The following is a 23,798-nucleotide window of genomic DNA, read 5'->3' as shown; positions in this document are numbered from 1 at the left end:
CTGTGCCAGGGCCTGCCCACCCTCACAGGGAGGAATTCTTAGGAATGCACTGGCTGAAGAAGGAACACACCACTTTGCACCTGTGGCAGCTCTGGATCAGAAATATTAGCATGTAGTAAGAATTTTTTCAGGATTATGAAGGGAGACCTACTCCCAGGCTCCCACATCCAGGATTGCATTTGATCTGCAGAACTCTCCTTGCTTTTTATTGAAAAAACTTCCCTGACTGGAATTGGTTGTCAGTGCCTGCATGACTGGTCACAGCTTATCCATAGCCTAAATTAGCAGGTGTATGACTGCCTGTTTAGCTATATTTTTAGATCTCTGGGCTCTTGCAAGCTGTCAGAATGAAAAAGGCATTATTTTAGGAAAAGTAGTGCTGCAAAACAGAGTGACAGTCCATTTGACGTGTGAGGATAAATTAAGGATGAGAATACGTTAAAGAAAATTCTGAGCACCTTCATCATATTCCTGTATTCAAGGAGAAACACAGCTGAGTTTCAGTTGATCTTGGCTTCTCCATTGACCTGGAGCAGTACATTTTCCCCCCTTTCAGTGTTTGAATAGTTTGTCAGTGAAAGATCCCATTCATAAAGTGCTGGCGATGACAGTTCTGCAAAGCTAAATGGCACTTAACTGTGTACCTAATAAATCTGCAACAAAAATAAACAGAGAGGATGAGAGGGAAAAAAAATTAACAATGGCAGAGAGCTGAAAAGAAAAAAAATTAAAGCCCCACTGGCAGGTATGAAAGGCCATTGCCATTAAACTGTTTGGAATGGTATTGAGCAGCATTGCTCCCATTGCCCTCCCCTGTTTGCCTGACCTTTGAATTCTCAGAGGAAGCAGGGCTGGGCTGATGTCTGGGTACTCTGTGTTTGGTAAGAAAAACTCGCTGTGAATGGTGCAGATCCATCTCTCCATGCAGGTGGCCCCATCCACTGGCACCTCTTAGGAAAGACAAAGGACATCTCCACACTCACGGAAAGCAAGATGTGCATTTATGAAATGAGTGACTCCATACAGGAAAAATTAATGTAAATCCTCAAATTGTTGAAAGCAGGACTCAGGGAGGGAAATTCAGGCAGAAAATTTGGAACAATGACTATTCTGTAAGAAATTAATCTCATGTTACAAATGAGATAATCATTTATCACAGAAACTCCAGAGCAAAGGTTATAATAAATCAACTTAGCATGAAAAATTGTCACCTATATTTAAGAATTTGGAAGAAAATTTGATAAAATAGATTTTTACAGCTTAGGAAAATAAAGTAGAAGAGATACAGGGAAATAAGATAATGTGCAAAGATTTTGCTGTGGATAAATTCTTTTCAATAATGTAATGGATTTTCTAGACGAGGGAAATGTCATCCACCAGCAATTTGTATGAATTCTCCAATTCTGCAAGGAGATTTGGTGCCTTCACTAACAAAAGCAGGGCTGGTATGAGAGGGTCCAGAGGTGGTTGGAGATAAAAGGAAAAGAGAGAGACAGAGGCAAGTGGGCTCAAGGAAGTTTATTAACGTAGTTATTCAGGATTCCAACTGAGATTAATTTTACATAAGTCTTTAATTAAAACTCTGGGCAGTAAAAGCAGAGTTGAGCCATCAGAGTTGGCTGATGACAAAAAGCTGAGTCAGATTGCCATTACCAAAGGAATTGTACAACCTGCACGGAAACAGGAGATTGAGAAATGAGATATGGCAGAAGAAACCATGTGGTAATCACTGAATGATTAAATGAGATCTCTAGCTACCAAAATCAGGTGGCCCACCTTAAAACCCCACCATTTTAACTCCAAAATGAGCCAGATGAGATATCTGGGGTAGAGGAGGTGCTGCTGTAAGACCTTCACTACAGCAGTGTGTATGGTTTTCATCACCTGTGCTCAAGAAAGATAAATCCAGCCTGGAACAGAAACAGCAAAAGGATATGGGAGTGATCCTGGGAAGGAGATTATCTCATAGGACAAGCCTGCAAGGGCCTGACAGGATGAAGACTGCATGGAGATCTGATCCCCAGCTTTAAATACCCAAGGAGAAAAGCAGTAGAGAGGGAGATCTGCTTGTGGACAATACCAGGGGAAAATAAAAGGCCATGGAATGGGACACACAGAGGCCTAGACAGAAAATTTAATGAAGGGCTGCCACAGGAACTGGCCTCTGCAACAGCTTTCCAAGAGGAGTAGAAAACTAAAACCCCTTCCATTTGTTTTTAAACAGAGACAGAAATATTTATGAAAGTAGGAACAACAAGGAATTGCAACAACCTGTTCTTGTAACCCAAACAACCCTGCTAATGCTGACTTTTATTTCCTGCCAGGATACCAGCTTGAGAAGGCAACCCCAGCACTACCTGCACAGAACCTGCACAGGTAAAAGGGGAATATTTGTGTTCTATTTCATAAGCATCCATTTCCTGCTCTGTTGTTATTGTAACTACACCAGGTTTAATCAATGTAAGCTGTTAGGAAGAACAGGCAGGAAATGAAACTGGTCAAAACAGAATCCTCCAAAGAGGACACCTGGCTCTGGGAAGCGCTTGGGGAGCATCGATGGTTTGGCAATAATCCCCTGCTCACCTGCTCCAGATTTCTTGTGCCCAACTAGAACTGTTTGCTAAGAGCAGATCTTGAAAAAGAGCTAAAATGTAGAAAGCTTTGGGTTTCTTAAAGAAAGAAAAGCATTCTGCCTTTGCAGGCCAGGGGCTAGATGTGCAGTAATTCCTGCTTTTGGGAGACCATGGCTGCAAGGAGAAGTGTGTGACACCCTCCAAGGAGCTCAGTTCCTTCAGAGGGAGCATTATCTTCTGCTTCAAAATCAGCGGTTCTCCCAGAATGTCTCCAATTCAGACTTTAAATCCTCATCTCAGCCCTTGTTCCAGGCCCATGTCCCACATAAGGTGCTCCAGGTGCTGAGTAAATAATGAAAATCTCATTTTGCTGCCCCAGGCTCCCAGATTGCTGCCGGAGCAGATGGGCTCCGTGCTGTCCCAAAGGTCAGCAGGCTCGGCCTGATCCAGGCAGGGCTGGGTGCCAGGGGCTGAGCATTCCTTGGGAAAGGGTGCAGGGACACGGCTCCACAGCTTCCAGGCTGCTCCTGCCAAGGGGAGCATCGAGTTCAGGACTTGTGCTCATCCCAGGGTGGTGATGTGGCGCAAGGAGAGGGGCAGGACCTGGGGAAGGGGAACAATGAACCTCAGAGTTAGCAGGTAAAGGGCTGGCTGATGCTTCAGAAATGAGCTGTTCCCTCTCTCCTGGCAAGAGCTTGGAACAAATGCCAAGCCATCCTCTACTCTCTGACATCTTCATCTCACTGTGCAAGATGGTGACTTTTCACTGCAGGAACAGACCTAATTATTACCTCGGGGGTAAATATTCACTGAGGCACATGGAGAATGAGGCAGGTAACTCCCAGTCTGGGCTTTTAATCCCGTTATCAGGGATTATTATCAGCATCATTATGCTACATAACACACAATGAAACACAGGGGGGAAATGCCATTGTCTTTCCAGTAATGAAAAGCATGGACAGGAGAGAAAATAGTTTCTCTGAGTCATGGTCCCCACCCAAATAATAGAAATATCTCCATGTGGAGGAGCAGGTGACGTTATGGATTAGCTGCTGTTAATTTTCACCATGAAGCAGTTCCTTTGGGCAAATCCCAGCACGGAAAGCTGCTCTCCCTCCTTAGATGGCCCAGACTTTAGAGCTTCATTCTCTTTCAGGTTTGCAGAGAGATGATGCTCTGCATCCCCTGTTTGGCAGGGATCAATCGTCTGAGACTGCAGGCACGTTCCTGCGATCCTCCCACACCAATCCAGGAATGGGCACAGCACAGGAAAAAGAGAACAATTGTTCTGGATGTGGAAAACAGCCCTGGTGTGGCAGCCTGTGGTTTGAGAGCACACTAGGGTGTCTGCTAAAAATCCCAGCAGCATTGGTGGGCCACAGCTCTGGGAGTCCTAGGAGGGGCAATTCCCCAGCTGCCAAAGCCCAAAGCACCTCCTGTGGGAGCAACATTGGTCAGGAAGTGTCCAGGGTAGGAAGGTTGAGAAGAGAGACAGAATTATGAGCAATCCAAAGGTCCATAAGAAGCTGGAAATTCCCATCCCTCCTGGCAGGACCTTGAGCCCAAAGCACCAAGGCTTGTACACATACTGACATGCCAAGGACAGGGATGGATGATGGAGGAAAAGTGTCTCCACAATGATCTGATGCCACCATCTCTCAGCAGAATCACTGAGAGCAGGAACTCCCAGCCTGTGATCTACTTGTGCATTTATCACTTTTAATCCACCACTTTCAGTTTGTTTGCTCCTCACTGAGCTACCAGTCCTATGTGATAATGTGAATTTTCCAGAGGCACCAGGAAAGTGACTCAGGGAGCTATGTGACCTAGCTTTACAAATAACCCCTCTTCCTCCATGTTGGCTTGCTAGAAAGTTTTGAAAGCCACAAAAGTATGCATGGCTTGTACCCAGCAGCCTCAAGGATGGAGCCCTGCTGTTTTCATGGCGGTTTACTCCTCTTTTTTCTCATTACTTTTATAAGAGGAAGTAAGAGCACTACTCTAGAACTGTAATTACATGGTGACGCTGCTGGAGCAGCCACGCAGGCTGGGGCAGGAGGGGATGCTGCTGAAAGCTTTCTCACAGTGAGCTCCTTCCAGCAGAAATAGCAGGGCCTGACTGATTTCAGACCGTTCTCAGACCTGCTTTAACTTAATCCCCTTTCTGAGACAGCCTCTGTGACACCTTCCAGGGCTTCAGGATCCCTTGTACTCTTTGTCCTCACCAAACCTGCCTAAATTCATCATGGTCTGCAAGGATCAGCATCAGAATTGGGTATTGCAGCTCTGATACAACTCATGAAGGCTTTACCTCAGCTTAAGTGAGGCCTGTCTTTGGGTGTGGTGAGAAGGGTAAAGTCTGCAGTGTCCAGGAAATCAGAATCTTCTCCACCTGACAAAGCTGGCTCCTGCTTGGGAAGGGCATTAATGGTCCATGTGGGAAGCAAAGAAGGCCTGAAATATTTCACTGTTGTTTTCTCTACATGGGCTTGGTTCCTTTGGTTTATGCAAATATTAGAAGCATTTGCCCAAGGGGTACCATCACTTCTGCTGCTTTTGTTAGTGCTCGACAGCCTTTGCCACTTTCTTCCCCAGGAAATTTTGGCTCCTGAAATTTTACCTTGATGATTTTGTCCTCAGTAATCTCTGGAGGGAAAATCCCCAATCCCACCTGCATGCAGGAAGGCAGGTTGTCAATGACTTCAGAACTTCTCCTAGCGAGTAACACTTTCTGTTACCCTCGGTTTGACCAAACCAGAGCTGCAGTGTTTCCAGCAGTGCAGGGACTGTCAGAGCAGCCTGGAGGGGCTCCCTGTCCATTGGCAGCTGCCTGCACTCCTCCCTTTGGGAGAGGATCCTTTTACCTACGGACCCAGCAGATCCAGAGGCTTCCCTTGGAGCAGTGACTGTAATTCCACTGCACTGGGACATTCTGTTCAAGGAGGATTATAATACAGGAAGGGACTGGAATTACTGGGGAAAGCCTAGGAACAACAAGGTGTCTGGTTTAAACAAAAACAACCACCAGACAATCTATTTCTCCAGGGAAAAATATATTTAGATTTTAGAGTTCAAATCCCTGCATTGAAAATCACCCTCATGGACTTTAACTCTACCACTTCAAGGTATAAACTTGTATCCAGTTGTGGATTCCTAGACACAAGACAAGGGACAAGTTGAGGCGTTTTTTGCCAGTTTTTAGATAGTAATTCAAACGAAATATCACTAATTTAAGAGATTCAAATTGCAGCTACAATATAATAATGGAAAGCTACTGTGCTCCAAAGTAATGCCCCCAAACCACTTCAGTTTACAATAAAACCTGGTAAATCCTTCCTGGCAGTACCAGACCTTGGGAAGAAAGAGGAATGAGGTTCTTACAGGATATTCATGCCCACCATGTAAGATTCTACATGATCCAGACTTCACCAAACCTCTGCCTTTGTTGAGATGTGGGCCCAAATCCTGTATCACAGCTGAAGTCTAATCCAAGAACTGTTCTTTACACAGCTATATTTTAATTTATAGTGCATAAAAGGAAACATGAAAAGCATTAATCATCCTTGCACATGTAGCTAAACCACAGAAAAATATCTCTCTACAGAAGTAATGCTTCATCTGTCCAAAAAATAGAGGTTGACTTTTTAACCATGATTATTTTTCTTTCTAGTTTTGTTTTTCATGTAGGTTGATGCAGTTAAGCTCTTCCCCTTTGTGTTTTCTTTCAACTACTTCTTCTCTCCTCTTTTTTCCAGTCCATTCTTGTGTACTGGCCTTTTCCACTTTGCTGCTGAAGAAAGATGATTGAGAGGGGAAAACTGAAAACCCTCTCAAACACCAAAGTTCTTTGTACTGGCCTGAAGTTAAATGAATAAAGATTTTTTTCTTTCCTTATTTATCCTTGCTGGGACCTGGGGAAACCATCCAGTAGGATGAGCTCAGTGCTTTGCAGTATTATCTCAGCAGTGGGTACAATAAAAGGTGAGTCCCAGCCAGAGCTCCGGATATGAGCACTTCCCATCCCTGTAGGGGAGTTGGGATTTTGACATCGGGGCTTGTTCCTTTCTGTCAGGACTGGAAGCCAAACACCCCGAGCATCATCAGGGCTCAGTCCCAAGGGTTCCTGTCTCAGGTCAGGTTTCTGGGATGAGCAACCAGCAGCCCAGGGGCAGCAGATCCTGAGAGGCTTTACAGGGATGGAATCAGCCCAGGGCTGGCCCAAAGGGGGGTCACTGTCACTGGGCTGAGGATTGCCCAGGGAGCTGCTCCTTGTGCTGCTCCTCAGGTGCCTGAAATCTGTTGCTTTTCCTGGCCCGTAGGAGCAGAAGGCAAACACAACCCTCAGCCCACAGCTCCTCTGAAGGGCTAAATCCAGCCCAGCTTTCAAACTCAACCCAGTTCACCCAAAGTCAGCGGAAGAGTCACTCAATTCTTGGCATTTCAGTGACAAGACCAAAAATCAGCCCAAAGCAGAAAAAAATCCTTAAAGCAAGAGGCAGAGGAGCACTTGCCTCCCAACAGCAGCTGGAATCCCTATGTTTAGTTCCACTAGAATTTGTAATTTTACTCTAGTTGCAGCTGTAAATGGGTTTCCCCATTTCTTCCCTGCTGTTCTCCCTCCATCCAAAACATTCTGAATGTGCTTTCCATGATCACTCAAAGGATTGTCAGTGAAAGTAATTCAGAGTGAGAAGCAGCAGAGAGCATTTCAAGAGCTAATTCTGGACTTAAATAATCGTGTTGAAAAATAAGATGTTAAGATTGCTACTCAGCCAAAAGAGGAATAAAAACATCTTCTTTGTCTTGTGGACTCATGAAAAACTAGCCCAGACAGCAAGAGAATTGCATTTTTACCCAGACTGACTCATAAATTATTAGAATGGGATTAATGAGGGGGAAAAAAAATTTAAAAATCACTGGAACTGTTCCCACTGTAAAGTGGGGCTGAGTCAGAAACAATTATTTTCATCTGGGAAGTGGGAAATGCCATTATGTAAAACTTTACACTTTGTTAGAAAATGGCCAACTTTGCTTTCCTTGGGACTCAGAAACCTATCATTAAAATTCTTGTAAATTTTGAATTCTCATATTTATCAGTTTCATTAAACAGCAGAGAAACCTCACACACCGTTTCCTATCTCAGGGCTAGAAAGTGATGCTTTTTCCTGTTTCTACATTCATTTCCCCATCCCATTATGTAAATCTAATGCTTAGATTCTTCAAATTGGACAAATGCAGTAGGTAACAACTGCAAAAACCCCAGCAAATGCATTATCCATTTTATGAAAAACCTTTTGGTTGAAGAAAACACTGCAGTTTCCAAATGCTGTGTTTACTGTACATCTCTGATTGGGTTGTTTTTTTAAGTTAAAAAAGTCCCAGGATGGTTTGGGTTGGGAGGGCCCTAGACCTCATCCAGTCCCAGTCGTGAGAAGGAACATCTTCCACAATCCCAAGGTGCTCCAAGCCCTGTCCTGTGTGGCCTGGAAGAGAACAGATTCATTACAAAATATTTCACTTTGACTCAGACAAGCTGAAATATCTTTGATACCTTCCCTGACAGTCAGCTTTTTGTTTCTAGAACCACACAAAATTCAATTTAATCAGCTGTTCAGGCTTACAAATCAACTGAGTAGAAACTCTTGCAGAGTTTTTTTGCAACTTGATGGTGAAACTCATTATTAGACAAATGATTTCCACTCAGTTGCTCTCTTCACTCTCCCTGAGTACTGCGGCATTTGAGACTTGTGGAAGCATTTTCTGTGGAGATAGGAGTGCTGATGCCACTATCCAAGAACAATAGAGGCTGATTACATATTTCATAGACCATGTAATCTAATTCCTGTATAAACAGGCCATAGGCCTTTTAAAATTAAATGTTATTTCTAGTCCAATAGATACGGTTGAACTACAGCACAATTCTGGAAAGAAGAGGGAAAAAAAGACATCCACAGATAAAGAATGTGCAACAACTCAGACATTGCATCACAGCTCCAGCAAAATCCTGCCTCACCACCTTTGCCTCTCACTGGGGCTGTCACAAGCATGTCTGGGCTCTGTGAAAGAAAAATGTTCAAAGACAACTAAATTTTGATGCATTTAATGGCAGAGGAAACACTTTGCAGTTCACAGCCTGTGTTTGCAACAGAAAAGGCAAGAGGAAAATGTTTCGTCCCATTTCTAGTTCACTGTGACACAATAAAAAAGGAGCTAAAAGGTAACAAACCCCAGGTATTTTCTAAGCTCCTTGCCAATGAGTGTTGCCCAGTCCTGGTACATTTGGCTCAGATTTAGGTGCAAACCTGTCGATGCCCTTACACCATGGCTGCCTTTTCCAAGCTGATTATTGTGCACTGGACACACAGGGAGTGGAGCACGTCCCTCCCTGGCTTGGCTAAGGCTGGAGTTTCACCACATGAAAGTGTAATCTCTGTCTCACAAACTGTAAATATACACGGTGAGCAGCACAAAGAGGATTACCTGGAAAGTATTTCTCTATTAAGCCATTTCAAAAGTCAGTCCCCAGGCAGGATTATACAGATTCATTTCTTCAAGGAAAGATGAAACCCACATTTTTTAACATTAGCACTGTTCTAGGACAGGATGTCCCACAAACACCACTGTGCTTATATGACTTATTTATTTTTACCTTTCTGAAAGCTGTTTTCAAGTTTTAAAGCGCATCTTCAGTCACTGGCTGGATGGAGAACAAACAACAGCAAGGGTTGGATGCACGGCAGCCGTGGAAAAGCCTTGCCAAGCTGAGACACTCAACCATGGATATGAACTGCACAAATCCTTTCCCAAATATCTATTTTATGACACCTGATTACCCAGAGGTAATGCAGAGCTGGAATCAGACACTACCAAACACCACTGAGCAAGAAACTGGGGGAAAAAGAATCCCTTTCTCCCCACTCAACACTGCTTGGATAAACCGTTTGACAACTGTGTGTGAATCCTTGCCATCCCAAAAAAGGAATATTCAGAAATCATCTTCACAGAGCCACTAAATATGTGTCCAAAACTGGAGGAGGTGATAGAAAATAGTGCCCTTGTTCTGACACATTCACCCAGTGACAAGGTGGCATTTACAACACCCTCACCTCCCTCAGCAAGTGCTACAAATAGTTTACACAGAGCATTTTGTAGAGTGATGTTAAGGAAAATCTGATGATGTCTATTTCCTCCAGATTTTGTTGGAATAGAAAAACCTATTCCAGAAAAGCCTCTGCTGATACTCTGAAATGAGAATCTCTGGAAGAGAAACAACAGCAACAACTGCTAAATTGATGTATTTTATTTTTAATTAAAAAATAAAGGTTATCTTAATACATCTCTTGCAGCCTTTGGGCAAAATGCACTCTTAACAAGACTCTATGAAACATGATGCACATCTTTTCCTGGCACACATCTTAAACAAATGCCAGCTTCCTGCAGCAACTTTGGAAATCCACCATTTTCCCCAAACCCTGAAAACATTTAACAGTTCATTTAAAAAATCCCTATAAAAATTAGAAGTGGGCCTAAAGCAAAAGTCCCAGATCCAAGCACCCAAAAGCTTTTGGAGCAGACTTATATCCAAACGCTCGTTTCATTCCAAGTTTTATCCCACATCACTGCAAATTCACAGACACAGCACCCAAACCACCCAAAGAGGGCGATTGGAGCTGACCCAGGTATGGATCTCCCTTCAGAAGCTTTGATCTTAACTGGGCCAAAGCAAACCTGGGGGTCTGAACTGTTTCCTAAAATTGATTAAGTCAGGCCCATCCCTAACAGAATTAAGTGCTGGTTACACAAGGAAATGGTGCTGTCAGAGCTCCCATTCCTTGGCTATCCCTGATCTGAGCCCAGGCCAAGCTCTCTGTCCATTGGCACCACACAAGGCAAGGATAAAGCCATGGGACACACTGACCCTCCAGCACAGCCACACACCTGCCTCCCACTGCCTGGGAGAGCCCCAGGCTTCTCCAGGAGCTGTCCTGGTGTGGTTTTCCCTGGAGATGTCCCAGCTCCAGCCCTCCCTGCAGGACAGCTCAGCTCCCGCCAGAGGAACAGGCTGGCACCACTCCCAGGGGATGTCTTTGTTCCACCTGGCCCATGATGGCTGGTTCCCAAAGGCACAATGTGACCAATCTTCAGACTTATGCACAAGGTCTACATACATATACATATATATATATATTTATATATATATGTACACTCACACCACTACATACATATTTAAATATATATATATACATATATATATATTTGGTTTTGATTTTTCTCTTTGATCTTTTTTTTTATTCCCTTCTTTTCCCCTCCTTTCTCTCCCTTTTAACTTAATGGTGTAGTCTCCTCTGAGGAAGGCTCTGGTATATGTTCTGGAGACTTCTCTGTCTCCAACAGGACTTCTGGATTTTCCTCTGTTAATTTTGGCTCCTCAGAGGCTTGGGATCCCTCCTGCAGCTGACTCTGAGCCTGGCTGTTCATTTTCTCCTCTGCTTCGATCTCCTCCGAGGTGGGAATGGAGTTTTTCTTTGGACGGCCTTTGGGCTTCGTTGGAGCTTCCTGTCCACCCTTCAACACCTGGAGCAAAGAGATGAACTGTCAGGATTCTGAACTCTGCTGGTCTCAGACATCCTGTTCCTGTGTCTAACTCCCTCTCTCTACACACCATTCCTGCAGCAACAAGACACTCCAGCCAAAGATCTATATCCAAGGCAATGCCAAATTTGTTAGAAGTGACAGTAACTTCTGCAGGTGCCACATGCATCCAAAGGAACAGCCTAGAACTGCACCTCGTCTCCCAAATCAGAAAACATAGACACCTCCACTAGAGAATGTCACAGCATCATCATGTTCCCACCAGCATTTATTGAGTGGCTGACCTTCATAAAAAAGCATTTTAACTGGAAAAGGACCATGAAGATGAGAAAAAGTGAAAGGTGAAACAAAGATATGAGAAGTAAAAATTAGTATCAGTTCTCAAAACTTTTCTGTTTCCATAGAGCAACACAGTCTTTTTTTTTTCTATGCACAAAACCAATCTCAGAAGCACTGAGATCACAGGAATGCAGAAAAATGCAGGAGATATTTTGGTTTTTCCCTCACTTCTATTCTCATTTCTTTCACCTCTTTGCTTTGTCCTCCTCCTACTGCCTTTAGTCCCCTCTCGCCCCCCACATGTACTGCAGTATGAACACTTTTTAAAAAAGAGACCATCTCTGTGAGAAATGATCAGGAATAAAACAAAATTTGGTATAAATAGACGCAAGTCACTCCACTATGTTCAGCTTCTTCTGTTCTTTACAAGGAGCCATTTAAGAGCCCTGGAGAAATGACAAGCACCCACTCACCATTTTCTTCCACTTCATCCTACGGTTCTGGTACCACGTCTTCACCTGGAGCTGAGTCAGCCCCAAGGACTGGGCTAAGTCGAGCCTGGGAGACAAAGCAGACAACAAAATGAGTTTACTGAAGCCAAGAGGAGCTCAGGTGTCAGGTCCAGGCAGTGCAACACTGTTAGAGCATTCAGCAGTGTCTCTGATCAGCTGTCTCAAGAATGGTCACACAAAAGTGGTAAAACCCGTGAACTTAGGATGCAAAGATAGATGCTGCTATGGAAGATGCAGGTGTTCACAAGCTCTCTTTTCTAGACATGGCAGGTTTGTCTGCTCTCTTTGAGACATGAACCTGCTCCACTCCAGCTGCTGATGCTCCATGTTTGTCCATGAATTAGGAGCTACGGGTACATCACATCCCTGAAAACAGGTCCCTGGTGCCTCAAGCAAACAGGTGGGAACAGACACAGCATCAGCCACTCTTTGTATCGTATTTCTCCTTCACTACCTTCAGAATGGGGATCGTGGTACATGCCCATTTCTCATGGAATAGTAGTACATCTAAATCTATCAATTTAATAGACATTCTTTATTGAGGCAATTTAAGCTTCTAAGTGAATTTATTTTTTGTATGTTTAGCTTCAGGGTACATGTGGCAGACAGCCCATAATCCTGATTCATCCTTCACAAATCTCCAACCCATGCAAGTTTGTGTGAACCCATTCATTATTTCTATATTAAAGCCCAGCATATGAAGCAAATATGGCTCAGAGTAGCTCCTGATCCTTTGCACAGGTGATAGCACCATGCATCTGGTGGTTTTGTAATGGAGCTGCACAAGGGATGGAGCTGGAAATCCTCAGCCACGCCAGGAAAGTGCCCCTCGGAGTCATGCAAGTCCTGCAGCTGGGACAGATCCAACTCAGAGCCACATTCCACAGTATTCTGCATTCTGTGACATTTTGGCAAATATCTCCTTGCCTTTGGATGGGCAAACACATTTATCAAGGCCAAGTTTTTCATAATGAAAGCTTTGTTACACCTGGGCTCCTTGGGCAACCAGATTTACATTTGTAAACACCCACATACCCCACCCCAGCTCTCTGTGCTCCACCTCACACTCAAGGATTCATGCTTCTCTCCCACTCCGGATTCACTCTGGACCTGCAGGCTTGTTCTGCCACTACATCACATCTGAAGCCATTGATCTAAGACACCATTACTGTTAAGAGTAGAACATGTCAGAGTTATTACCCTGATGATAAACCAGGGGTTTCAGGTGCCCTCCCACGGCTACAATCTTCTATCCAGGCCAAAAGCTGCAGAAGTGAACACAGATCACAATTCACTGCTTTGCCAGATTTTCAGCCGTGAGTTGACAGAGAGAAGCTTGGCTTAACTAACCCTTTGTGCCTTAGTGCTCATGCCTGGTAACACCTGGTTCACTTGCAACCAGCTGCCATCTCTTGCCACATACCTCAGTGCAACCAGCACTGCCTGGAAACCCAAGGAAACAAACACAGGGGAAGTGGTACATGGGCAGGAATTGCTCATCGTCCTCAATGAAGCCAAGGAACAGTCATATGAGATTATTAATTACCAGCCTTGAGTGCCTCAGCGAAGTGTCAACCATCTGGTGATGTGAAGCTGTGAGGAGTCAGTGCAGGCATAGCAGGAACTCTGAAACTCCATGAGGCAAGTTGGCTACGACCAGGAATTTTTGCCTGCAGCAATTTGGTGACAGGCAGTAGGAGCAGAAAATGCCATCTTCAGAATCAATTTAAATATTGGGACACTGCCCTCTGTGGAGTGTAGGGCCTGATACCTTTCAAACCTTCTCCAGGTTTACAAACTTCCTAGGAATTTGATGGATCATTTTTCCATAATTTAAATTTCCAGAGCAGGATTCAAAGCCCTTAAAAAAGCTAAAATCTCTCTTAGTTTGGTTTGCCCATGTGGTACCAAGCAGTGCCTAAGAACTTGCCTGTGCCTTTGCAAGGCAGGCTTACAACTGCAGGCTCTGCCTTCCAAACTTATGAACAGGCCACCAACATCCCACTGAATTGCTGCCCAAGGTGCTGGATAAAAGCCAGCTCAGGAGCAGCTGAAGATACCATGAACACACAGACACGAGCCAGCAGATCCCAGGGGGAGACAGGCTCCATCGTTTTTCAAGTGTGCAGCAGGAGTTGGAAAGGCAGAGATCCTTCTTCTCTGAGGAGATCTCTGAGCCTGGAGAACTGCTCCCAAGCATGTGTATAATCTGACATTTCCACTGATATGATCTATTTGTGTCACCTTTGATCCCAGGAGAAGCAGCCTTGAATGTGAATCAGGTTACATGCCATGGCCGCAGCCAATGGCAGAGGCAACTCGGTGGAGCAAGAGGCAGCACCCCCAGCCAGGGAATGTTCACTGTGGAACAGCTGGAGCATCCCTTTTGCTCATCCCTATTGCTGGTGTGAGCAACCAACCTACCTGTCAGGGGTGGAGAGGTACTTCTGCTTCTGGAATTTCTTCTCCAGGCCCATGAGCTGGATCTCGGTGAAGATGGTCCGACTGCGGCGCGGCTTCTTGGAGCGGGGCGGGGGCTGCTCTGCCTCGGACTCGCTGCTGCCCGGGGCCTCGCCAGGGGGACCCTCGGTGCCCGGGGTGCCCACGCAGGGCTGGGCTGGCAGCAGGCGGGCGCTGCCGGCGGCCGGGAGCAGCGCGGGCAGCGCGGGCGGCTGGCGCGTGATGACGGACAGGAGCGGATAGGCCCGGAGAGAGGGGGAGCCTGGCAGGGAGGAAGCACAGGCAGATGGAGGTCAGATCAGTGCTGATGTGTTTGAGCAATGGGAGGGCAGGGGAGAGGAGGGAGACAGCAAGGGCTGTCCTGGCTCTGCCATTTGCTTGTTAAAGGACAAGCAAGAATAATCCCCTCTGTCAACCTGTTCCTTCTCCCAGACTGCACAGATTTTCTTGGGCTGGAGAACCCTAACCCTGACCCTAACCCTAACCCTAACCACAACCCTAACCCTAACCCTAACCCTAGGACAGAGAAAGGAAGGACTGCCTTTCCACTCCTTTTTTAGGAGATATTATAACCATTGAAATCATCTGTCTAATTACTGCAAGAGACTGAACTCCAAGCAAAGGATGAAATATATCCCCATTTTGTTCCCAACTTTGTTTCTCTGGGGAAACTAGGACAGGGTTCACTTGAGACAGTCCCCTGCCCTTGCAGGTAATAGACAACAGAGTCTGGTTCACAGGTCTTGCCATCCCCTAATGGGCAACTGCATCAGAACCACCCTCGCCCTCCATTGCCCACACTGATCCCGCTGACCATGCAGCAAGATGAGGATGAATACATCCCAAGAGTTCTTCACTGACTGAATGCTGCATCTTACACCACACAGTTGATACCAGCCCTAAAAACAAACCAGTTCTGCTCCAATCTTTTCAGATCAGGGCTGTTCTGGGATGACAAATCCAAACATTCCCAAACACTAGAGGAAGTTCTGATCCACATCAGGCCTTCTGATTTACAACCATAGCAAATTCCTGCTCAACCTTAGCCCCAGGAAATTGAATGTTCCTTTAAAGTTTGGGCAGGGAAATTGAGCTACATGCGGGAAACGTAAACTCACTGTAAGATATACAACCTGCAGAGTCTTGGGCAACTCACTTTCTTGCTCTGTACCTCATTTTACCTCATTTGCAAGATGGAAATAATCCTCCTTACCTACATCACTGATGGTAAAACATGGATTAAAATTTAATGTACACAAAGTATGTGGAGATCTTTAGATAAATGGGACTGTGGAAAGGAACATATTACACCAGCAGGCCTGATTGTGAAACCCTTCACATGAATCACCACTAATGAAAATAATGATCTCAAGACCTCAATGAGTGTGTTGGGGTGAGTAACTCCACACCGTGGAGGAAAGGAGTTCCCAGCCTGGCCTGCTGATGACCTGTATTCCTCAGCCCTCTCCTCAGCTGTAGGGTTGTGATCACAGGAACCAGGTCCTAGGTGAGCTGGGTACATCAAAGAACATCATAGACTGTTGATCGTTGCTTCTCTCCTCAACCACAGCAATGTGCAAAATCCAGCCACTTAAAAAGCAAGCTGGGGAAACTATTGTCAAAACTCTAAATAGCTGTGACTACAGACTGGGGTTTAGGCAGACTAGGGCTTCAGTCTTGCTTTCTCCTCCACACCTCTGCAACCCTAAAAATCAAAGTATTTCCATTAAATGTAAAGCTTTCCACTTAAACCACCAAGGAAGCATATGAGAGATGAGATCAGGTTTGCCAAGCCAATCTTTAGCTTGTGTCAAGCCTTATCTACCTTCTTTTTCTGAATATTTTTTCCAGCTGAAGACTGTGCCGATCTACAGCACCACTGAGCAACCTGGTGGAAATTTTGCCTTGATTTACAACTTCAGTGGCTGTTCAAAGATCATAAATTAGGACAGAGTGTGCTGTCCTTTGCTTTACACCTCTTGTCCTTTGCTTTACACACTAAATTTTTGCTGGTATTTATGCTCCCTCTGACACCACTCAGCTAGACAGAACACAAAGCAGATGCTGCTCCCATAGCCCATGTCCTTCTTGTCAACCCACCACTGTTCATTTCTGACACTGTGGAATAACAAAAAACTTGCTGGCCCACCCATAGAACAGATAATTTCTTCTCTTTTAGCCAAATTTGCCCAAAAATCATCCGCTCTTGTCTCCTTGAAGGGTGTCTCAATGTCTAGGGTCCTGTGAAGGAACACTGAGGCCACCTCCACCACGAGAGGTGTTCCTGGGTGTGCCATAGGATTCATGAGACATCGTGTGCTGATGTCTTCATTTGCAGCAGTCCTGGACTCAGCCCCAGGACACAACTGCTCTTGGTCACTCAGGCTCCAACAAACCTCTTGGATCCCAGTTCTACCCTGTTCTGGATCAGGAGACTTAAACTTAAGCTTATTCCAGAAAGGAGCAGGTCTGGTCTTATTACATCCCCTTATCCACTGCTCTGGGGTCCTGGTTCAACCCTGCCCATCACAGAGCTCCTGCTCCTCCACAGGTTCATGCTCCAAACCTTATCCCACAGCCCCTTCCTGTTCTCACTCATGGGTAGCTTTTGGCATCAGATCACTGATTAATCAATACTTTTGTACTTCCATACATTTCCAGCAGGGCTCTCCATAAAGCACAAAATTACTCATTAATAATAAATCACCAGAGCTCAGAAACCCCTGCAAGGCTCCAAGTGACTGACACCTCTGGATGAAAGGATTTTTACAAGAAACTTTCTTCAAAGGAGGTCAGCAAAGTTATTTGATATCAGAGTAACCAGGGATATTTTCTTTTCTGTATGGCATAGCAGCAGCACATGGAGTGCTTGAAGGGAGGGGAGGGCAGTTACAGTCGTCCCAGAGCATAAGATCTGCCTTCACCAAACAGAGAAAAGTCGCTTCAGGTTATTTTTCTAACAGTCAAGTAAGATTTGGATTACAAGAACTGCTTTTCAAGATGAGCAGCAAGGGCTTGGCTATTTTTGCAGAGTACAAGAGTGGTTATTAGAGAAGCAGATGACACTGGAGTTGTTTGGGCCTGGGTTTTCAAGTGCTGAGCACCTGAATGGGGGGATACATTTTCCAAAATTCTCAGCAGCCAGCAGCTGTGCCCTGGTCAAACACTTAGAAAAGCTCAGCACATGCTTATTTTTGGAGCCCACGTCAGGTCACAAATTTATTTACAGCCCTTCTGAAACCCCGGTGCTGCTTCTGCACAAGTCGTGGTTTACAACTGCCTAGCTGATTTGAGTTCCAGGTGCTGAACAGATTTGTGAGGCTGTTGACACTAAGTGTCGTGTATTTGTTTATCATTTGTGCTTGCAAGAGTAACCTTTGCTTATGGTTTGACACCAACAGTTGTGACAGGGCTTTTAGAAACCACTGTAAATAATGAAAGCATCATGATCAGCCCAGCTTATACAAGACTGGTCAGTTTTGTGCCCTCAGCCTGGCGAGGACACAGCATGGATGTGGCACAGAGTAAGAAGTAAAGATGGCATCTAGAAAAGACATGAGCGTCACGGCTGCAGATATTTTTGGGGAGAAAGCTACAGGTCAGAAAGGGGGCAATGCTTTAGCAGCCTCTTGCATGTGGAGCAAACCAGAAATAACTGACCTCTACATTGCACGAGGCAGCTTTCAGCTCCCAGAGAAAGAAGCCCAAGTTCAGTGTCCTGCTCTGGATCTAGTTATCCCAAAGTTCAAAGCAGCTGAAGGTGAGCCCGTCCACAGCCTCTAGGTACACTGTTAACATGACTCCCCTTAAACCATCTGTACAGTTCTCACCCTGATAAAGCCTTGCCTTCCAAACACCATGAAATCTGAGGTGAGATCTAAACTCCTCATCCCCCAGAGTTCAAAGGTACTTCTAGACTGACATGGTATTGTAAGAATGGAATAATTTCCTAATCTTCAACAAATTAAATGCTGGCAGGCAGCTCTTGTCTGCTCAGCACTGTTGTGACATGCTCTGTCTCCCGAACTGGGATGAATGGGAGTGAAGAGCTCCTTCTTTCCATACCTGCCTTTCACAATGGTTGCACTGAACACGTTCTCACCTGCACTGTTGCATGAGCACTTTTTCTGACCCATTGCTCTTTTGTACAGGAAAACGCAAAAGATGCCCACATAAACCAGAAAATGAGGAATTCGCTACTCTAGAAAAACACCTAAAGCATTTTCATATTTCCATCTAAAACTGTCAAGAGGCCCCACACTCCACTGGTGAAACCATCAGTTGTTTAGGACTCAGGAGGTCTCACTGCTCTTCACAGGGACAATGGTCTCTGACTATGTGGTTTTCTACAGAAAAGTCCCAGTTTTATCTGCTAGAACAATCGTAATCATCCCAAAGCCTCGGGTATTCTTGGGCTCACTCTGCTGCTGAATACTTCTCAAATATTTGGGAAAAATAAGTATGATCCCATAATTCATACTATGCACTACTGAAGGAGCACTGCCTAACAACAGATTATTTTCTGTAGTTCTTTTTTAAGGATTTGAATAATCTCAGTTTCAAGCAGTAAGAACACTCTTATTTCTGTCCACCCCACAAAGCAAACATCTGGCCACTCCTGCTAAAACTAACCAAGGGCTAAAAATAAAAAAGACATTGGATCTGCAGAGCATTTTCTATGATCTGACAAAATTTTGCTTCGCTATTTAAATCTGCGTTGGCAGCCACTGTACTGTGAATAACAGATCTGTAGTAAGGACTGCCCACATCACCTTGGCATGAATTGGGCATATTCAAGCCACACACAGGATAACCCTGGAGTCCTGTTTCCTAATTATATGTCAGATATTTTTGCAAAAAACCTATCATGGTTTGATGTATCTAAAGATTTTTTTTGTCTTTTTTTTTTTTTTTCAGCAGCAACAAGAAGATGTTACATCAAGAAAACCAATCTGAAACCATCTCCACTCACCTTCTAGAACATTTCCAATAAATTTATTTTAAACTTCTTCTGACCACTACCTAAGACACAGTGGATACACCACCACTGGACAGATCACCTTGCAGAAGTTGTAATTAAAAATAAATACTTGAAACAAGTATTTTCCCCTTATTTAGCCCCTCCTCCCCTCCTCCCTGGCTTAATTTCAACCCCAACAGACACAGAATAAGGAAGAGAAAACGGAAAGCACTAATTAGTTGCACGGTTTGACTGCCGGCAATGGAGGAACAGTTTTCCTCCCAGGCAAACTTAGTTTCCAAATGTTGTTTTGGAAAGCAAGAAAGAAAAAGGAAGGAAAGATTTATGGATCAGCTCCTCTTGGCAAGTCAGCCCTGCTCAGCAACTGAATGAAGCTCACTCAGAATGGGCTGCAGCAAAAGGTAAATAATAAAAGAAAATGAATTTACGACTTAGGAAGGTCTATAAATCTCTCATCTCCTGACTGTCAAAACAAGGGGAACCAAGGAGTTGAGTTCATTTCGCTGAAGGAGCAGGCAGTCTCCTGACAGGAATAAGTGATCCCTGAGTGAAGTAAGGAAAACAAAAGAAGCGTGGAAACGTTGAGAATTAGTTGAACCACACACAATTTCTTTAGTAGGGAGGGCATTACATAGACTTTTTCCACCATAGATCCCAAAAAGCAAAGACTTTCCAACAATACCAATTCCATGAATCTCAGCTAGAGTTTACCACCTCATCCAGAGCATGAGGGACCTGTCACAATCCAGGAATTCAATGTGGCCCAGGAGCCAAGTGCTTAAGGACAGCAGCCAGGTACCCAGTGTGTGCTGCAGGACACATGACGTCCCCTCACTCAGGGTGGGACTTTGCCTTATGGCTGCCACACCTGTCAGAAGTTGACCAGAGAGAAAACCTGACCCTTGTACAAGGGCTCTGTTCCTCTGCTGAGCTTCCTCAGGCAGCACATGGATCTGCAGCACCTGACTTGTCCATTAGGAGCACTGCTGAGGGCAGGAAAGCAATTCTTGCACTCAGGTTAGACCTTATTTAATCTGTTTTTGATGACATAAAATTTAAACGTTCTCTGCTCCCCCTATACCAGGCTTAGGCACTGAGAAGTTCCCCAGACATGGGAGACTCTTTTTAACTAGCTATTAGAAGGCACCAGATTCTTCCCAAGACCAACACTTGCTCCACCAAGCACCCTGATACAGACATAAAGGCAAGAGGAAATGAAAGAACAGCAAAAGGCTGTGCATATACCAGAAAAATTCACATTCATTCTTGCCTCAGGAACAAGTGCTTAGGACAGCATTGAGGGCAATTTCCAGGTCTCTCAGACTTCCTTGATCCAGTCATTTCCAAGGTGCCTGGCCCACTGAGCACTGTCATGAACACTTCGATCCCAAGTTTAAAAAATGACCTGGGTGATGTTTCTGCTATGCAGCATGGTGGGAACAGATCCCTCTGCTATCTCCAGAATGGGAAGCAGCAGAGCCATGCCAGGGGATGGCTGCTCCTGAGCCAATTATGGCCTGGGCAGAGGTGGGCTAATGAGGCTGCGATCACAGCGCTGACAGCTTGGCACTTCCCAGCTCTGAGTCCATGCGTTTGCATGGAGCAGCCCTTGGAACACACTGGCACACACAGTCCTTCAGAGCTGAAGTCCAGGCAAAGCCTCCCTAAGCTGCCCTTGAGCAAGGCCATTGAGCCTAGAGGTAGTACCTAGGTATGGAATTAGATGTTTTTAGCATCCCTCTCAAACAAAGCTTAGCCAGAAAAGTGGAGATGAGTAATTTGTCAGAATCCCTTTTTATCAACCAGTTCAGGAACTGGTTCTCTTCTCATCCTTTCCAGTCTTTAGGAAAGACAACCCTCAGATACTCTTTTAGATTTCCTATACCTCTCTTAGTATTGAAGAGCTGGAAAACCTGTAGACAATCCTCTGAGCCTTTACAAGTGCCATAGCTCAGCTCTATAAGCAGATTTTTCTGTGACTATTACATATTAAATGGGAATCCTGGAAGTGGGAGTGTTTGAAAATGCTCTTTGTTGCCATTCTTCCTCTCCAGCACCTCAAAGATCAGAGACAGACTTAGCCTTGTTTCAGGAGAGGAGAATTGTCTGTGGTTTGGTTTCTTTTTCTGCTTGCTCTCTTTCTTTGGATATGTGTGGAAAATGATGGTAGCTAAGCTAGACCTAAAGTCTCTGCACAAGAGCAGAGGTGAAGGGCACTTCTGGGACATTTTGAGAGCTTCCAAAAACAGTCTTAAGACTCAGCCAAAATGCAGAGAGACAAAATTTCCATAGGAATTGTGTCACGGAAGCAACTGGAAAGCAGAGCAATCAACACGGAAATCTTAAGTGCAGAACTGGAACATGAACAGACACCACTGATACTCTAAAATAACACCAGTGAGGTTCCTTGAAGTAAAGTTTAACTGCTCTCTCAACCAAAGACTACAGGTACATTAACACTACATTCTTTTGCCACTTCAATGAACCCTAATAATCTGACAAGGACCACGAGTCCTTGTCATGAGTCTTGCAAACATTAAATACAACTCAGCAACACAGCAAAAAATGTAGCAAATGGTTTCTCTTCCTTGTGGAAAAATCCAGACCTAACTGATGTCCATGGCAAAATACCCATCAGCTTCAGCGGAGCCAGGATTTCACACGCATGTGCCCACAGATAGAAAACAAACGACAAAACAAAACAAAGGAAATTAGAGCAACTAATTTTAGCACAGGGAAAATGATCCTTTTTTTAGGCATTCTTACTGAAGGCCAGTTATTCAGGAGTCTACACCTCTGTATAAGCCAAGTGGGAATGGGAGAAAAAATTGGCATCTAATCAAATGTCAGTATTTTACCTCAGATTTTCAGGCGGGCTCAACTAGGAGTCGTGTTTAGCCTTCCCAAAGAGAACAGTCCCTTTTCCCTTCAATCACTCTTTTTGAGGGGATCAGGGTTTTAGCTAAATCTGTTGCAAACAAAATCACTGATGTTGGTGGAGGTTGACTCAAAAGATGCTCCTCCCCAAAGCATCTCCCACTCTGCAAATCCCAGTACAACTTCCCAGGGATGACTGGAGTTGGACACAACTCCAGCTGCTGCTCCCTGTGGTCTGGGACACTTGGAGCTGTGGCTGAGCTCAGCCCAATTTCAAAGCCACAGGGGAAATTTTCTCAACTCTGTAGGATCCAAATTTTCTGTTATAAGTCTGTCCCCATTAGCAATTTATCAGCACATTGCTGTATTTCTTCTCAATAATAACAGCAATTAGTAAGTTTGAATGATGCACAGAGTGCATGCTGCAGGCCTCCACAAAAACCAACAGAAAAATAACTAATCCTTACTTATTAATGACATTTGATATTCATATCATACTTTTTTGTGTGTTTAAGGCCCTGCACACAGTAAGTAAATGTCCTTGAACAGCTGAGAAATCTGAGAGCCTCCCTGAACAAGACCTGTCTCACTCCCTGCTGCCACAGGCACCTTGCCTTGGACAGGGCTGGATGTGGGACAATTATCCATCTTAAAAGCACAATCCAAACCTCACTTAGAGCAGCAGCGTCTCCAGGGATGCCAGATCCCTGAAGGATGGCACTAGGGATCTTCTGGCAGGGCTGGCGATCACCATTCACACATCTGGCTTTGTTCAGGGCTGTGTAGGGGGAGGAGATGGTAATGCACCTTTTGAAGCTGGAGTGGAAAGGCCTGGCTTTGCTGTCCTGGGGCAATCACTGGGATATCCTGGGATAACAATGATCAGCCACCGAGTTTATTCCCAAATGCTGGAAAGACACAAGCCAGCAGCACCTGGTGCTAAAGGCTGCTGTCCCTGCACAGAGCAGCCTTTCTTCCAGGCTGTCAGTCAAGCAGAGGAGCGTGCCAGGACCTTGTCAGATCCTCAGTGAGGAGGAAAATTTATATATAAAGAAGATTTATTTTGTTTTAAAGAAGCATTTAAAGAATCTATTTGGCCAGCACTCAAGAAATCCTTTGTGGCAAATGTAATGGCACTGCAGCTTCATCAGCGGAGAATGAATCAGAACAGACACCACTTCTGTACTTTGAATTATTCTGTTTCACATACTCAAATGACAACCTGCCTTTTGGATAGAGGCCCCCTTCACTCCAACCTGCCCCCTCCAGCCAACCTGAGCATGGTGCTCTGAGTCTAAGGCTACACAAAAGGGTCTCTGTCTGGGATTCCCCATCTTTAGCTGATGAGTCCTTTAAATCCTACTCAGTGGGAAAGGAGGTGCTCTGAACACAAGCAGATCTGCCTCAATATTTATTGGATACATATAGTAGGAGTCCTAGTAAAATATATGTATTGTATAAGTGGCCTTGCCCCAATCCTAGTTGCTCTAAATGGGCTGCAGCTGTGATGTTCTTAATTGGGCA

General features: G+C 44.8%; 1 protein-coding gene across 1 annotated transcript in view; it reads right to left on the bottom strand.

The window, feature by feature from the left end:
• Window positions 1-9,862: 9,862 nt before the first annotated feature.
• The window catches only part of BARX2 (BARX homeobox 2), a 34,091-nt gene continuing 20,155 nt past the window's right edge, over window positions 9,863-23,798 (bottom strand). Inside the window, exons 2-4 of the mRNA XM_074559585.1 lie at window positions 14,381-14,678; window positions 11,918-12,002; window positions 9,863-11,147 (exon numbers count right to left, since the gene is read on the bottom strand). Of these exons, the coding sequence (XP_074415686.1) occupies window positions 10,896-11,147; window positions 11,918-12,002; window positions 14,381-14,678 (635 nt within the window). The 3' untranslated portion in view covers window positions 9,863-10,895. The remainder of the gene's footprint in view (window positions 11,148-11,917; window positions 12,003-14,380; window positions 14,679-23,798) is intronic.

The sequence above is a fragment of the Zonotrichia albicollis genome, chromosome 27 (assembly GCF_047830755.1).
Source record: "Zonotrichia albicollis isolate bZonAlb1 chromosome 27, bZonAlb1.hap1, whole genome shotgun sequence".
In the NCBI taxonomy this organism is placed as follows: domain Eukaryota; kingdom Metazoa; phylum Chordata; class Aves; order Passeriformes; family Passerellidae; genus Zonotrichia; species Zonotrichia albicollis.
Note: the sequence above shows the minus strand (reverse complement) of the source record. Positions and strands in the feature narration are given on the sequence as shown.